The sequence below is a fragment of the Psammomys obesus genome, unplaced genomic scaffold (assembly GCF_907164565.1).
Source record: "Psammomys obesus unplaced genomic scaffold, mPsaObe1.curated_primary_1811, whole genome shotgun sequence".
Taxonomy (NCBI): domain Eukaryota; kingdom Metazoa; phylum Chordata; class Mammalia; order Rodentia; family Muridae; genus Psammomys; species Psammomys obesus.
In genome coordinates, this window is record NW_026596162.1 from 51200 (window position 1) to 69279 (window position 18080).

Genomic DNA, 18080 nt, shown 5'->3' on the forward strand with positions numbered 1-18080 from the left:
TCAGTTTCTCATAAAATTGCGAATAGTCCTACCTCAAGACTTAGCTATACCACTCCTAGGAATATACCCAAAAGATACTTCACCTTACCACAAGGACACTTGCTCATCTATGTTTATAGCAGCTTTATTCACCGTAGCCAGAAACTAGAAAAAACCTAGATGTCCCTCCACTGAAGGTTGGATAAAGGAAATGTCATACATTTACACAATGGAATGCTACTCATCTATTAAAAACAAGGACATCTTGAAATTTGCAGGAAAATGGATGGAATTAGAAAATATTATCCTGAGTGAAGTAACCTAGACCCAAAAATATACACATGGTCTGTACTCACTTATAAGTGGATATCAGTCATAAAGTAACAGATAACTGTGTTACAATCCGCAGACCCAAGGAGGACAAGGGGAGGATGCTTGAATCTCAGAAGGAGAAATAAAATAGGCATTGTAGGTGGATAGAGAGAGGAAACTGGGTAGCAGAAGGGATGAGGAGAAAAGGGATTAGGGACTTGGAAGAGCAGAGGAGAGAGGGCCTGGTGAGAGAATGGAAATTGGAGTTGGAGGGCATCTCTGGGATTTGCCAGAGACCTGGGATAGGGGAGGCTCCAGGAAGTCTATGAGGGTCACCCTAGCTATGGTTCCTAGCAGCAGGGTTTATAGAGTCTGAAGTGGCCGCCTCGTGTAGCCAAGCAGGGTGTCCAGTGGAGGGATTAGGACACCAACCCACCCCCAAAACCTTTGACCCAAAATTTGTCCTGCCTACATGATGTGCAGGTACAAAGATGGAGCAGAGATTGAGGGAATGGCCAACCAAAGACTGGCCCTACCTGAGACCCATCCCATGGGAGAGAACCATTTCCTGACACTATTAAGGTCACTCTGCTATGCTTATAGACAGGAGCTTAGCATAATTCCTCTAAGAGGCTTCATCCAGCAACGGATGGAAACAGATCCAGAGACCCATAGTCAAACGTTAGACATTGCTCGTGGGATCCTTTGGAAGAGGTAGTGGAATAACTGAAGGAGCCAGAGGGGTCAAGGACTGAACAAGAAGACCTACAGTGTCAAATAGCCTGGGCCTAAGGGGGCTCACAGAGACTGAACTACCTCCCAAAGAGCATGCATACGATAGTCCTTGGCCCCCTGCACATATGTAGCAGATGAACAGCTTGATCGTCATGCGGAACCCCCCAACAACTGGAGCAGATGTCCTCTCTGACCCTGATGCCTCCCTTTGGATCCTGTTCCCCTAACTGGGGTGCCTTGTCTGGCCTCAGCAGGTGAAGAGCCACCTAGTTTTGCAGTGACTTACTGTGCCAGGGTGGGATTGTACCCGTGTGGGACATTCCCCTTCTCTAAGGAAGAGAGGAGAGAATTGGGGTAGAGACTTATGAGGGGAGGACTGGAAGGAGAGGAGGGGGGCTGCAATCAGGACTTAAAGTGAATAGATAAATGAATTTAAAAATAAAACAATGTGATGTCTTGCCATTCAATGGCAATATGTTGATGATGATGATGAAGAAGATGATGATGCCCCCAAATAAAATAGAACATATGTGTATCTATAAACTTACACATGAGTATTCATAGTAAAATTAATAGTCGATTAAAAAAAACAGACCAATTGAATAAAAACTAACTAAAGACAATGTTATTATTAATATCTCCAGCCAGGCAAAGAAACAAATGTCTGACAATGCCTATCTTGAGATAGCAAAGGAAGATAGGGAAATTTGAGAAAGGTATGAAGCCCTTCACCCCTGAGTCTGATTAACACTCTTGCCAGCCCAGTTAACCCTTTCTGTGAAGGTTGGTGACATGCACACAATACTCATTCCATGCGGAGATATTTCAAAGAAGAATGGTAAAACAGCAATCACGCTCACAGCCTAAGCATGCAAGGTCATTCTCCTTTTCCAGATGAAAACCTGCAGCTTCCTAAGAGTCTTACAAGAAACCCTGTTTGCAGTACAAGGCATGTCTTAACAACCTTGTAACCCACAATGTTTACTTACCAGATTACAGTTCCTTTGGAAGGCACCCCTAAAGTCACATTTATTTATGAAAAGCAAAAAAGTGAGCTTAGTCCTGTGGGTTACAATCCCCAGGCAGAAACAAAATGGTAGATTTTTTTTACTCTAAAAGATTCTCTAGGTGAGAGAAGAGTGAGAACTATGAACCATCAATCCAGAAGTACAGTGAGGATGATGATGACAATGACATGCTTAAGGAAGATGAAGTAGATGGAAAAGAGTATTTCTCTGGGATCTTCTCCCTGAAGAGTGAGCACTGTTTCCAGAGAGCAGACTGTGTTCTAACAGACTACATAGAGAAAACCAAAGGAGTCGGGGGCGGGGGAGATAGAGCATTACAGCCAAGAAGAGAAAAAGACGTGGCCTCTTCTAAAAAGAGGAGGATGGCAGGGAAGACTCTGGAGGGAGCAGGAGTGAGGAAGAAGGAGAAGCAGAGCAGAAATGGAACGCTGTGTCAGAGGACACAAGGACAAAGAAAAACTGTGGGCCAGCTGCTTCAGTGATGTGAGACCAAATGAAAAGTGGCCCCAAGACCACAGGTTAGGATAGAAAATGGTCAAAGCAGAGGAAATAGAGAAGCCTAAAGAGACAGGAGTTTGAAATCCCCTTCTGCTAGTGGAAAACGGAGGGTGACTGAGGAAGCAGATATTGTACGTAAGCAAGCCAAATCTTTCCTCAAGCAAGGTGACCAAAAGCCACAAGCTAAAAGTCCTTCAGCTGTGTCACTTCCTGCCAGATCAGGGGTTAGAGAAGAAGTGGTGTGAGAAGCCCCTTGTGGGAATGTGGAGCCAAGCAGCAGAAGATGAGCACCCTGGAGATGCCAAGGAGCACCACAGTAAAGCATCAGGGAGGATGAGATTGGTGACAAGCTGTCCATCCATAAGCCACAACAGAGAGCACGTGGGGTGGAAAGATTTTCTAGACTGGGTTTGCCACAGATAATTTGAAATTGAGTGAGCTCCCAGGTTCAGGAAAAATGGAACCTTTACATTCTCAAGAACTATGTGAGTGATCCTGTAGACAGTGTAAGTTTTTCCTGTGTCTATGAAGTCTTTGTAATATTCCTATTTCCCAGCAATGCATCTTTCTGTGTTGGAGTTCTGCTTATGTGTCTTGGTCTCATAGAGCTTCATTCATTGTAGTTTTAAATGCTTGTCCTTAAATAACTGTACAAAAATTGGGCCTGTATTAATTATAGAGGGGACAACAACTTTGTAAGATGTAAGTTTTGAGAGCCAAGAAAGCCATATGTGCAGCCACTGATAAGACACTGAAGTCATGCTCTCCCTTGAGACCTCTGCATGCTTAGGCGTGGCTCATCCTCTCTTCCCCTACTTGGCCTCCCTTTGTATACTAATGTTTTTAAATGTGTATGTGTTTGCTTCTTAGTAAATCCAACTCTGGTTCACACTGGCTCGTTCTGAAACTCCTTTCTGTGTCAAAGTCAAGAAACGTGGCTTCACCTGTGTTAAGTCTCTGAAAAGAAGTCAACCCGCTGCAGTAGCAAAGTGTAGCATGTCTATGGCTGCACCCAAGTCACTGACACCTTGAACCAGTAAGTATGATTTTTAGAAAACATCAGATTAGCAGAGGAGAGCACACACAGGACTACATGTTTCATTTACAAGAAATTCTCATGACTGAGAAAACCAGGCAAAAAATGGATTTGTGGTTGCCAGGAAAAGAGTGTGGGTGTGAGGAATGGGTATTGATAATCAACAGTCTGTTCTTTTTTTCAGTAGTCGTAGGAATGTAATATATTTGTATATACGCAAAGCCACTAACTGTATGCTTTAAAGGACAAATCAGTATGTTGAGACCAAGGGTTTCTGATATAAATACATCTGTCCTGGGACATAGTTTCTAAGCTGCCATCAACAGGACCAGGCCCCAGTATCTATGAATCACTCCATTCCAATGAATGTCATGCTGTCTTCTGTCTTCAGCATGCATGTGGTACACAGACATACATGCAGGTAAAACAATCAAAAACTAACTACATTATTTTACTTTAAAACAATTAAAGAAGGTGAAATTTAAGATGCAAAATTTACCAAAAAAAAATCTCTTTTGGGGGGCATGCAAATGCAGCATACCACGCTCAGGAATGCTGGGTACAGTGTGCTGTACTAGTTTGTTCCAGTGTCTGTTTATGACATTTTGCAAGGAAGAGTCCTCCGGTGGAGCAGTCTACATCCCAGCCACTGGAAAAGCCTCTTCTGGAAGTCAGTGCCAAGATTCTGCACATGGGTCTGGGCTAGTGCAGACCAGAAGGGACACCTGGAGCAAACACCTTCCCAGCTGAATCCCTCACATGGACAGAGGCTTAGGGTCGGCGACAGCCACCAGGGCCTCTTGACATCCTGCCAACCTTCTCCCTTGGTTCCCTGTCAGCAAGAGACCCAAGGATCCTACCAATTTTGCTTTTACCAGGGCCCAACTATTCCTCAAGCCCCACCCATCCTCCCTCCACTGTGGCCAGAGATGGTTGAGGTCAGGCCAGTCCACTCCGCCCCTGGCCTGGGGAATTGAGCATGAAGTCCCCGCCCTGTGGTGAATAAAGGGCCTGTCTGGATAGGATCGGCAGTTCACTCCACTCCAGGGGCATCAAACCTTGAACACTACAATGAGAGGTCAAAAAAGTAGGAGGTATGTACACCTTGTTCAACCCAGGGTGATGGGTCCCCTTAAGGCCAACTTTAGAAGATCTAGGCTGAGTCCAGGAGATGGAAACCCCAGGTCCTGAGAGTTAGGAAGAGAGACGGAGAGGAGTGGTGTCTGGGGAGCATTCACAGAGGTGACTTCTCTGGAAACCTCAGAGAGCCACCGGCAGTGAGGGTGGTCTTAAGGCTGGGGTCCTAGAGCTTTATTGACCCACCTGAGTCAGGCAGAGCTGCTGCAGGGTCACAGCACTCTTTTCCACTGTCCTCTATCCTCCTTCCTTTCAGGTCCTACCACCTAATCCATTTGACTTCACCCAACCTCTTCTCTAAGATCTGAAAAAAAAAAAAAGAAAAAATGCCTTTTACTTCTGTGTTCTATAAAGATCAGCAGACTCTGCTCCAACCTGAGCTCTACTCCAAATCTTCATTCCCATTTTAAAAACAAGTCACCCCATGTTGACTGAATCCCCAGCCCCTACTTCTATCCTATTCATGCTTCCTGGTGATTGGAATTAGAGACATCTCCCTTGCCTTCATAGAGTGCCTACTAGGGTGGAGACATCAATCCGTAAGAGAAAGGATTACTCTTAGGAGTGATGAGCAGACTGGGGTGGGACACATGCAGAGATCCTGAGGTTGTCCTGTCCCAATGAAGGCGGGAGGGGTGAGTAGTTTGAACTCAGTGAAAGCAATGGGGGAGGTGACCTTCTAGGTGGAATAAACAGCACTTCAAGGACTCAGATTAAACTTTAAAGTGACATAGAGATGAACAGGATGTAGGGGTGGTAAGCTGGGTCAGATGAGAGGACCAACCAGAGGGGAAGTCATTGAAATAAAGCAGCCCAGCATCCTGTCAGAGCCTGGGAAACTGAAGGGGAGGAGGCCAAGGGTCTAGGTACTCTCTCAGGATGCTGTGTCCTCCTGTCTGGGGAGTGGGAAGATGTTGGGATGGAGTGTTCTGAGGCTCCCTTGGCTGTCTGCTCTGCATTTTAGCACAGAAGAAAACACTCTGGAACACACGTGGTGACGTGGTGAAGGTCATGTGGCTGTGAGACCACGGCCATGGAATGCACAGTGACTCAACACTGGGTTAAGGTTCAGCCGCAGTCACTTAGTCTAGGCCAAGCTGTGCATTCACCTGGGAGGTGAGGCATGCTCGAGGGAAAAGCAGCCTGGGTCCTGCAGCTGATGCAAGTCCTGAGCAGCCACTGCAGGGGAATGCTCCCTGCTGCACAGCACAGGAGACAGCACCAGCCTGTACAGGGGTCTCATCCAGCATCTCAGTGTCTTTCCTGCAGCAACTGGCAAACGTGGAGCGCACTGTCTAATGCCTCATGGATAACTCAGGAGGATTCTTCCCAGCAGAGTCAAGGATGCAGAGTTGGTGAAGCCAGACTAGAGAACCTTGAGATCATGGTTGTTTTCTTGTTTGCTTTCTTTTCTCTTCCTCCTTCTCTTTATCCTTGACTCAACCTTCTTCAGAAGAGAGGAGCTCATCTCTTCTGAAGGAGACTAGAGCTCACCTCTCAGCTGTGTCCTATTACATTCCTGGTGATCTTTCCTTCTACCTGTGCAGATGAGACAGGAGCTAGTTTGATCTGCTATCAAGACCACACTTAGCTAATCACCTTAAAATAAGAAGTACCTTGACAGAGAATGAAGTTTGGTTTTGGAATTCTTTGTATAGACTTTGATGTCCTGGACCAGGGTGTCCTCAGACTCACAGAGATCTACCTGCCTCTGCCTTCCGGAGTGCTGGGATTACAGGTGTGCACCACAATGTCCCGTTGAGAATGAAGTTTTAAAATGCAAATTAGAGTACTTATGAGGTTTTGAAACGACAACCAGGAGTAGAGTGCCCGAGATTTCCCTGTGTCAGATCAATGAACTTTCAGTGTTGTACTGAGTCCCTTTTCTCCTTTGCCTCCAGGCTCTCCTTCACGAATTCTCTCACTGATAAAAATGGCGCCCTTGCCATCCGTCTTTTAAAGATGCTATGTGAAAAAAACCCTTCGAAAAATGTATGTTATTCTCCCATGAACATCTCCTCTACTTTAGCTATGCTCCTCTTGGGGGCGAAGGGAAACACCGAGATCCAGATATTGCAGGTAAGTTGCCTGTCACCCCACATCTGTCTCACTTGTCTAAGAGCTGATAAGAAGGGGCAGTAGGAGTATGCACACACTGTTTCAGGAAGCAGGGCCTAAAGAGGAAGGAAGACAGGATCTCCTCCAGTGGCACTTCCTTAAGGACAACAAATTTTCCTGAGTAATAATTTGGAGGGGACACTCAAAATTTCATCCATACTTCACTTAGAAAATAATGCATAAATAATTTCATGACAGGCCTAGTGGCATAGTCCTTTAATTCCAGCTATTAAGGAGACCGAGATAGAAGGATCCCAAGTTCAAGGCAAAACTGGGCAAGTTAGTTTCAAATGAAATGGTTTTTGTTGTTGTTGTTGTTTTATTTTTATATATATTTTTAAAGATGGAGGAAGTGTGTTGTGATTATAACTCAGTGACAGAGTTCATGCCTAGCATCTTTGAGGCCCTAGGGTGAGTCCCAAGTATTACAGTGGGAAAAAGAGATGTTGAAATCATTTGACACATGGGATGCTAAGATCTATCTTGTTTTTAGAGCAACAGACTTTGTAATTATCCATTGGCAAAGAAGGTTAAATCCTGCTTTTCATTGCTGCAATACCAACCTCTGTCACATCACAGCTTCATGTATTACACTGCCAGAGGCATCTCTTCAGCTTGCAAATTCCATTTGCAACCAAATGCTTCATCATTGAGCTCATGATGTTTCATTGTTTTTCTTCACAGGTGATTGATGTATGTGCAGAGTCGGGAGTTCATCGAAAACTCCAGTGGCTTCTCAGTATCCTGAACAAGCCCACCGGAAAATACTACCTTAGAATGGCCAGCAGGCTCTTTGCCGAGAACACTTGTGAATTCCTCCCAGTAAGTTGTATCAGTAGAATGAAAACACTGGTACCCACAAAAACTGTTACTATGGATCCCAGCAGAAGGACACTAGAGAAGTTGAGAAAAGTAAGGACCAGGTTCTAGCCAGTGTGCGGGTACATATCTACAATACCTGAATTTAGAAAGGTGTGCTGCAGGGTCACGAGTGCTAGGCCATCCTGGGCTACATAGTGAGACTCAACACCCTGACCTTCTAGAAAGACAATTCTATAATTATTCCTTGAAATATTTCAAATCTGACTACCTATAACATTTATATATTCATACCTGTTTTCCCCACTTGGAAAGGCCTGGTACACAGAGGTGTTGAACGTGACAGCTATACTCATTTTAGTTTTGTTTCTTAATATCATATTAATGAGAAGGTTGAAAATCTTGCTGCAATCTATTTTTGCAATGTTATCTCATGTGACATTTTTTTTCTCCTAAGACCTTTAAGGAGTCCTGTCTTCAGTTCTATAAATCGGAGATGGAGCAGCTCTCCTTTGCCAAAGATGCAGAGGAATCCAGGAAACACATAAACACGTGGGTCTCCAAGCAGACCAAAGGTCAGAATCTTAAATTATTTCACACCCCACATTCCTGTCCTTCCCATTCACCCCTCTCTCCTTCCTAACCTCTTTCTGTTAATTTCCGCTTCTCCCCACCACAGACTAACCTCACTATTATTTCAGAGAGTCAAAGGGATGCAGACTGGCTGGGCCACTTGGTATAATTTCAAGCTCAGTGAAGTCATGGAGGTCTACTCAGACACTTAGATGTTAAAAACAGAGCAGTTTATTTCTCTAGGACAGAGGGGCTGATGCAAATGTCATGAGAACTCAATGGGCCTGATCACTATTCTAGCACTTTATATTAGAAGACACAGGTGGCCTGCAGGGTTTACAGGTCACATGACTCCACCATCTCTGAGTTGGAGATCCATGGGCAGACCTTCCCCACAGTTCTGCCTGGGGCTGCTTCTTCCTACCGTCTGTGTTGCTTCAGCCCTCATCACTTATGGCTCCTAAGAGGACTCCTGTTTCTGTTGCTGTGCTTCTTGCTTCAGATCGGTTACTGACAGTTGATGACACTGGAGTTTTTTCCCTCTGGAGACACTCTGTCAGGGCCGCTCAGTTATACTGACCTAAAAGAACCTCCCATTTGGGGTTGAACCGTATTTGTTTTTATGTCACAGATGACAGGTTCCAGCATCGGTCTTAGAGATCACTGAGGTCATTATCTGATAGTTGAACCATTCAGATGCCTCTGTATCACTAGGGACATTCCTATTTCTGCTAGCAGACAGACAGTAAAGAATGAAACTCTTTGTTTCAAGACTCAGCAAATATTTGCTAATTTCTTGGTGGCGTCTTAACCTCTTGTGGACACTTGATATTGTAAGTTAGCAAGGATCGTTTTGATTAGTGAAAGGATACCCCTTACCAGAGAAGAAGGGAATCTGTCCTCTTACCTGGATTATCTCTTCCAGGAATGGGCAGCACTCCAAGGTGTAGAAAAGTAATACCTCCACAACCGCTTTCTGCCTTTGAGTCTGACACAGAACTGGGTGTGGCCATGGAGTGCTAGATGAGATGCTGTATTTAACATTAGTATATTAGTTGCCATCCTCTAGAGGAACAGAATGAGTACACATTGTAGAGGGAATTTAATGAATTGGCAGACACAGTACAGGGTTAGTACTCAGCCATTAACCTTTTACGTGTGGAGATGCTGAGAATCTCCAGCAGCTGTGTGGTAGCTGCTCAGCCTCTGAGGTTGGAGACCTCAGCAGTCTCGCTCCGCCATAAAAAGCCTAAAACGTTCTACAGAGCCACTGCTCTTCGTGCTTATGATGCCCAAAGCTACTGGGTTCCAGTGGCAGCTAAAAACGGCACGCGCAGTGACGTGAACAGACCAGATGCCTCCCGCCGCCCAGCAAGGCAGACAAAAGCAGTGCTGCTTCTTTCTCAGACCTTTACATCTGCAGAGCCCAGGAAGATGTTGTTCACCCCAGGGAGCTTCCTCCCCGTTACTTTCTCATGATGGGAAATGTCCTCACAGATCTGCCACGGATGGAGCTCTGTCTCTTAGTTGATTCCAGACCCAATCAAGACGGCAACCAACATTAGCCACCCCAGGTGGTAGCCATGATGCCAGCCCACCCCTGCCCACATTCCTTGTTTGTTTTGCTCTTCATCATGGAGTCTTTTTTTCTGCGTTTCCCAAACCTGCTTTCCTCGAGGGCCTTACGAGTCTCTCACCATCTTCCCTTTGGTGATGCTCCGTCCCACGTGCATGACCTCGAGGCAGACAAGGGTGTCGGTGTGTTGTTCTGATTCATTTTTTATTTTGTTTATCCAAGTTCAGCAAGTTTGAAAACACCATGCTTGGATTTGCCCAGATATCACATGAGTTTGTATCTCACAGTGTATAAACAAACCTGAGTGAAGTCTCTGCTTTCTCCAAAGGCAAAATTCCGGAGCTATTATCAGATGACTCAGTTGATTCACAGACCCGGCTGGTTCTTGTCAATGCCACATATTTCAAAGGAAGGTGGCATCGCAAGTTTGACATAAAATCCACCAGGGAAATGCTCTTTAAAATAAATGAGGTAAGGAATAGCATTTAAAAATTCAAAGGAAATTTCTCTTATAATTCAAAGGAAAGTGGCATCAACAGTTTCACAAAGAATGCACAATGGAAATGCCCTTGAAAATAAACAAGGTAAGGAACAGCATCTAAGCATGCATGTCAGTGTGATGAAGAAATTGCATGGGTTTCCTTCGTCGTGAACGTGCAGCTCAGGGCTCAGTGGTAGAGATGGTATATGCTGTGTGGGTTGCTGGCCTTCACCCTCAGCCCAGAAAGAAAGAAATCAGGAAAGCTCAGAAAACCATTTGAGATTTATGTTTAAGAATGAAAGATTAAACTTCTTAGAAAAATAAAAGGAGTAAGAATGAGGAGTACTTGCTGATTGTGTTATTTTGCAGTCTGTTGGTGGCTTTTACAGCTTCTGATCATTTTTTCATAAAACTATTGTTTCTACCTCATTCTAAAACTTTAAGTTCAAGAATGACAAACCTTAGCTGCTAAGGTAGTGTAATGTATGTATGTATGGGTCATGATGCAGTGTAGAAAGTAATGTATAAACGTTTAGTTAAAAAGTAATTTTTATTTAAACAAGCATTTTATGTTATTAGTCAATTTATCATATTAGGCAGTATTCATAGCTTTCTAATATTGAAAACGAGTGACTAAGATCTCAGTCTTAATTGGAGTATAATTTGAATTAAAGTAGATATTACAATAGTTTGCCCAATCTTTCTACAAATATAATTTAATGCAATTTGGAGTATTATGGGTGTTAATCTCAACATTCACTTTTTCTTAGCAGTATTTCAAACTTTGTGGAAAAAAAAGTTCTCTTATTGGGAAATTTAAGGTTCATTATGGATAGCCTGTAGCAAATTTTTATGTTTAACGTACCACTGAAATTAATTAAAGTCTTCCCAGGTGTCCCAATTCTGTATTTAAAATATACCATTGAACTGAAACAACTTCTTATGATTAAATCATAAGAAGTTGCACAAAGTTCTGTTAAGACAGCCCCAGCTTGTAATGGGTTGACCAGCATTTTCTGCTTTGTGATGGCTTATCAGACTGTAGTTTCACCACAGACTTACATAGATATCTGTCCATATGGTCCCCATGTGGTAGTAATTTGACCTGTGGTTTCCTTTTCCTTTGATGGGCTGTCAGGATGTAGCTCCGCCCTGTGTCTGTGACTGTATGTGCTTTTGAGCTTTCTGCTTTGTGATAGGTTGGAAGACTGTGACCCACACTGAACCTTTGAGCATGCGTGCTCCTGTGGCCAGGCTGTTTTCTGAGAGGATGTTTCTGTCTGTCACAACACTATGAAAATATTCTGGTCTACTTTATGAAAACGTTTTCTGCAATTTGTAATTGATTATGCTGTTTCCTCAGATGTAATTGTTGATCATCTTAAATGGTGAAAGTCCTACATGTGGTGTGTTAGTTAGTGTAACAAACTACCTGAGATAGTCAACTCAAAAGAAGGAAATGCCTATTTTGGCTGATGCTTCCAGACGTCTCGTTCTGGGTCAGTTGTTCCAATCACGGCAGGTTGTGGTGACGCAGTAGAGCATGGTGGAAATGCATGGTGCAGGCTTGTGACCTCACAGAAGTCAGGAAGCAAAGGAGAGAAACAGGAAGGGGCTGCTACAGTACCAATATCCCCTTCAGGGTTATCCCTTCCCCAATACTTAGTTTTCCCCCATTAGACCGTAGGGTAAAGTGTTGGCCAGCTCTCAGTACTGCCACCATGTGGACAGAGGCTTTGGAACATGGGCCTTTGTGGAATATTAGGACCCAATTAGGACCTAAATACTTATATTTGAATGGCACATTTCTTTTGCTGGATAACATTATCTTTCCCTAGTTAATCCCTGGCCTGGTTGTTTTGTCAATTTGACACAACCTACAGCCATTTAAGAAGGACTCTACATTGATAAATGGCCCCAATAAGACTAGCCTGGAGGCAAGTCTGTTGGGATTTTTCTTGATTAATGATTGGTGTGTTCCAGCCAATTGTGGGTGGGACCAACCCTGGGCAGATGGTCATGATCTGAATAAGAAAGCAAGCTGAGAAAACCAAGGGGGACTTGTCAAAAAGTAGCATTTCTGCATGGTTTCTTCTTGACTTCCTCCTCTGACTTCACTCAGTGACCTGAAAATTGTAAGATAAAATAGTTTTTTTTTCACCCCAAGTTGCTTTTGGTCATGGTGCTTTAATACAGTAGTAGGAACCCTAAGTACAAGAGTCATATCTATATCTGCTTACAGACAATAATTTTTACAAAAGTAGGAAGAGGCAGACAGACATTGTCTGTTTATTGGACTGTGAATATTCTTTTTATTGTGAGTGCTGAAAACAATCCTGGAACTAACTGCAGTTCATTCGGCAACTTTGAACTCTCTCCATAACATCCTTTATGTTTTTGATTTGTCTGTTTAGAAGGAGAAAAGGCCTGTGCAGATGATGTGTCAGGAGCACACGTTTAAGCTCGCCTACGTGAGTGAGGTGCAGGCACAAGTGTTGCTGTTACCCTATAAGGGCAAGGACCTGAACATGTTGGTCCTGCTCCCGGATGACGGTGTGGACCTCAGCCAGGTGAGGCAGGAGAGACTGTTGCTTTTGCCATTCCTGATGTCTTAGAGCAGAATCCATTGTTCCCAGTGTCTTTTCTTATTAGAACAGAACTCAACATTTTCACCTTTGTAACTGCCAGTTAATGGGATGGTACTTATAGACCCAGCTTTGTGTTGTGTACAAGAACTGGGTTTTGGGATCAAAGCTGTGTCCAAGTCTCCCACTATAGGCTCTGTGACCTTGACATATGACATAAATTCGTCACTAGAATGGGAGATGGATACCTGATAGAATAAACTGAGGGTAACCCAGGCAACAAACTTAGCACTGTGCTTGGAACAGAGACCCCCCTCCATTAATATAACCCATGACACGATCTTTGTCAGTATTTTATTTAACATGTGAGAACATAAAACAGAAAAATTGCTGCACTTTGACCTAACAAAAAGGAAAGAGGAGGTGTGCAGCTGGGGAGGGCAGAGTCAGGCAGTTCATATGTGGCATATCTTAGTCTTCCTTGCAACTGGATTCCCCACAGTGTGTCAGCCATCTTCAGCGTGGTGGGCAGTGGAGTGTGCGTGACCTCAGGTGTCTTTGTAAGCAGAGCAGCTCACCTGGCTCTCACCATCCAGCTCCCTAACTGTGCCATTGCTTGTCTCAGGTGTTAGCTAGTTTTTCATCACTGACCAAATGTCTGACATGAATAACCTAGAGGAGGGAAGATTTATGGTACCTCGCTGTTACAATGGCTTAATTTCAAGTTACCTGGCACCATTATTTGGGTCCATGGTGGCAGGGACTTCAGACCTGTTGGTAAACAGGAAGCAGAGACCTGTTTACCAAGGACCAACGGTGACTGTGAGAGGTACACCAAAGGTCCAATAAGTGCTTTTTTTTTTTTTTTTCATTCATCTAGACCTACCTTGTGCCTAAAATTTTTAGCTGCCTCCCAAACAAGGATTCAGCTTATTAAACTTTTGCTGTAATTTCATTTTCAAGGCACAAAAGCTCACAAAACACAAAGAATCCAAGCCTGGATAAACTCTTTTCTGACGTGGCTCACATCAATTCCTTTCTTTTCCAAAATTTAGTTTTTAGTTTTACAGTAATTATTTTACTATCTTCAAAACTAAGTCTAGATCAGGAAAACAAAAGCAAACAGGCCCCAAACCTTAATCACTTGAATCTGGACATCGATCAGAATAAAAGGTGTCTCAGATGTAATTGAGGATAATTAATTACATGCCCTGGGCCGCTTGGCCTCCGTGCCCATTAGGGAAACCACATACAAGCTAGCAGCACATTGGGAGCTGCACACTGCTGGTCATTTGAATAGGCAGTGTCCCATGTATGATGATGGAGTGTACTGTGAGCCGGAAGCGTCCCTTCCCCCTCCGGATAAGACTGCAACTGTGAGTCTGAAAGTCTCTAATTCTGCTTTGTCAGGTGGAAAACAATCTCACTTTTATGAAGTTAAAGGCCTGGACCAGACCAGACTTTATGAAGAGCACTAAAGTTTCAGTTTTCCTTCCAAAATTTAAACTGCAAGAGGATTATGACGTGGAGTCCGTGTTTCAGCATTTGGGAATAATGAATGTTTTCCAAGAGGGCAAGGTTGACTTATCAGGAATGTCTCCAGTGAAAGACCTGTGTGTGTCCAAGATTGTTCACCAGAGTGTGGTGGAGGTCAATGAAGAAGGAACAGAGGCTGCAGCAACCTTGAACACAGTAAATGAAAAATTGTGCAACACGGCTGTTTTCTGCGCTGACCGCCCCTTCCTTTTCTTTATCAGGCACAACAAAACCAACACCATCCTCTTCTGTGGCAGGTTCTCATCTCCATAAAGGCACATTTACTATGTGTGTGGGGTGAGGACAGTTCTCCCTTCCGCATCTTTTTAACTCCTACAGCTCTCTGAGGATGGGCAAACAGGGGGAAGCCATGTTCCTCCCTTCAGCCTGATCTTATGATGCCCGCATTCAGCTCTCCCTATCCCGACCTTCATCTGTGTCCTTTGCCAGGTCACAGGACCACAGAGTGGTATGGTTTCCTGTTGCGTTTAGGAGGGAAACAAATCCCACAAGACAACCTACAATGTACTGTAAGGTAACCCTACATAAACCCCTCCCTCGCTGCACAGAAAAGCCATGGGAGCTATATACACTGTCCTTTCCTGGCAGCTCAGCTCTTGCCATCACTTGCCTTAACCTGATAGCATCATAGTAAATGCCTCTGTGGGTGATGACCACTGCTGCACTTCTCCTGGGGACTGGTCCTTCATGCTCATTTTACATTTATTTTCTTTGCTGTCCACTACTCACCAGCTCTGTGCCCAACACTGTGTTAGGCTTGGGGACAAGCGCAGATGTATGCTCCTCTAAAGCTGGTCTTTACTATCTGTTTTCAACTTATCTAGTTGTCATGACAACTAGCTTGGACTACCACATGTTCCTGTGCATAAGTCATCCTTCTGAGGACTGCTGTGTATCCACCTCTAACTGTAATAGTTAAATTCTGTGAAGTCCTTAAAAGCCATTTCAAAATAAATTTTGTTTTCTCACCAACGATGTGCGTAGTTTGAACTTCAATTGGACCACTGAGCGCAGCTGCTTTATCTGTTAACCTTCTGATCTTAGATACTCCTCTAACTAGACACTATGGAGAAGTGGGAGGTTGAACCACAAGGAGAGGTCCGGGAGCATCGAGAGAATAGATTTGTGTTGATGACAGGTTGTATCTCCTGGTGAGAAAAAAAAACAAAAAACAAAACAAAACAAAAAAAACCCCTAAGCCCCAGGGCAGCCTTCAAACCAGAAAAATAAATATTCCAAGACCTTTTAAATTTTCAAAACTTAGGCCTTAGCTGGGGAGATAGTAGCCTGAGTTAACCCATCCATCTTCCAACCCCATGGCCAGCTATCTTCTCAGCATCCACAAACATGTCTGTCTTCCTCCAATGTGTTGAGGTTCAAAGCTTTTTTCTCTTCACTTCCCAGAGGTCCTTTCTCTCTACCAGGAAGTCCTAATTCCACTTCCTCTCCTTCTGCCCAGCTAATTGGCCAATCAGCTCTTTTTTGACAGTTGCTACAGCCACACAAGACATTCCACTACAATTTCCTCTTTTGGTCTACTAAAAGGTCCCCTTTACATATATGTCTATATTATTATACATATATACAATAAACTATGTACAGAAGAGCCATGAAACAATCAGGAAAACCATAGTTAAAAGCTACATTCGTAATGTTTTGTTTATTTGTATTTGGCAGCCTCAAGGAAAACATTTATCTCTCGTTTCTTGGTGAGTCTAAATATCTGAACATAAATCAAATCAATCTCTATCATATCTCACATCTATCAACCTAAAAACATATTTAGACCTAAGAACATATTCTTAGCTCCTAAGCAGCTAAGTGTAATTGTAAGACTATAAATACCAAGTCTTCAACCCTATCAGAGACTTAAGAAGGAATAAATATTACCTAAATATGTGGGAAGTGCAGGCAAGCAGCTCCCAAAACTATAGAAATGACACAGCTATTTGGCTGTCTGAACAGTCTTCCATAAACTTATTATAACATTGGAGTATATTCTTCAGCCTTCTGGCTCTAAATATTTGACAGACTTTTCGGTAGAGCAGGAATTATGAAGGATTTGCCCATCTTGTCCTTGTAAAGCTTGGCAACCAACTCTCCTACATCCAATTTGTCCGGTTTGGACAGTATTTTGTCTGTAATTGACCTAAGGACATTTTCTAACCTGGTGGCTAACTTACACATATGAAACCCTTGATGCTCTTTGCAGTAGAACAGGAGGACTGTCAGGAGCAGGCCTGTCTCATTGTCAAAATGCCTTAAGTTAAAAAAAAAAAAATCTTTCCATGCCATGTTTTGTAGATCTCTGAGGTGTTTGAAAACCACCTATCTATCTTATCTGAATAGTTTGTTTCTAGCTATTTTTTTTCTTCCAATCTAGGAAACATATTTTTTTATACTTAACTAAACTAGTATCTAATATGACTGCTAATATGCATTTCTTAACAATCCTAAACAGTTGGCAATATCAGTTTTCAAAAAGACTTGAATTTAACATTGCAATTTTAAGAATTACATAGGTACAATACCTTACATGTTTTAATAAAATAGTATCTTAAATATGTATTAATATACAAAGATCTATACCAATATAATATTTTTGGCTTATTAATGTTTTTTGGTCTAAAAGAAAATTCGATAATTTACCCTTTTACTTATCATTTCTATAACCAACCCCTTCAGTACAATAACAAACAACTATCAGTCATAGAATGACTAAAAATCATCCACCCCCCACCCCCCCATGATAATGGGACACAGTTTTCTTAAATTGATTCCTGATTTGGAAGTAGTTTATCTTTTGGGGGGAGGGCCAAGAAAATTGAGATATTATCTTAGTAAAGTCTTAGTAAAGTTAGCTATAACTTTCTGTCTAGTCCCTGAATGCTGAGAAAGTTCAGCTCTTAACTGAAGTCCTGACAGAAGCAGCCTGTGATGCTGGACAATCTAGCTAACCATTTTGAAATTGTCCCAATGCAGATTTTTGAGGAAGCAGTTATTGAGACCATCTTTGAGGTAGGATCACCTGGACTATTTGTCTTGTCATTTTTGGAGGCTGGTACTCTTTCTCTGCAAAATATATAAACTTTCAAGGGCATTAGACATTTTTGTAATACTGAAATATATATATATATATATATATATATATATATATATATATATATATATATATATATATATATATATATATATGGGTTGTGCAATGAGCACAGTTCATTTAAAGATAACTCTCTTTAAAACAAATTTTAATCTATGCCAGTTAAAAGAATGGCATGATAAGTCCCAAGGAATTTGAAAACAATCATTTATTGGCCATGCATAGATGAAGTCTTGGCTGGAGACATTTTTGTATCTCAGAGTTATTCCCATATGGAGGGATCAGTAGTTAATGTTACCTGTCCTGTTTGGCATTCTTGATTTCTGTCCTTCTGTTTGCAGCCAAGATCTTTAGGAGGTTTCCCCTTATTAAATCTGATTTTTATAAATTTGGATAGAATCCACAGGTTTTTTTTTTTCTCATGTAGAAACAAATGCATAACCCCTTTCCCAGAGTAACACATTTCCTTCCTCCATTCTGATATTAGGACATCTTTAATATAAACAGGCTGATTTAGTTCAGCAGTTTTTTTCATAATCCAATTCT

General features: G+C 42.6%; 1 protein-coding gene across 1 annotated transcript; it reads left to right on the plus strand.

Annotated features, from left to right (window-relative positions):
* Positions 1-6672: 6672 nt before the first annotated feature.
* LOC129667529 (serpin B9-like) lies at positions 6673-15032 on the plus strand. Its single transcript, XM_055595211.1, has 6 exons — positions 6673-6804; positions 7528-7665; positions 8120-8237; positions 10140-10282; positions 12707-12862; positions 14288-15032. Exons 1-6 carry the CDS (start codon positions 6688-6690, stop codon positions 14684-14686), a joined length of 1071 nt encoding a protein of 356 aa, XP_055451186.1. The 5' UTR covers positions 6673-6687; the 3' UTR covers positions 14687-15032.
* Positions 15033-18080: the final 3048 nt, after the last annotated feature.

What these genes read in the sequence shown, in the direction of transcription:
- LOC129667529 (XM_055595211.1), top strand. Translation starts at nt 6,688, where the DNA reads ATGCTATGTGAAAAAAACCCTTCGAAAAATGTATGTTATTCTCCCATG. An exon ending in GGTCTCCAAGCAGACCAAAG is followed by an intron (nt 8,238 to 10,139) that starts GTCAGAATCTTA and finishes CTTTCTCCAAAG; the next exon opens with GCAAAATTCCGGAGCTATTA. An exon ending in TGCTCTTTAAAATAAATGAG is followed by an intron (nt 10,283 to 12,706) that starts GTAAGGAATAGC and finishes TTGTCTGTTTAG; the next exon opens with AAGGAGAAAAGGCCTGTGCA.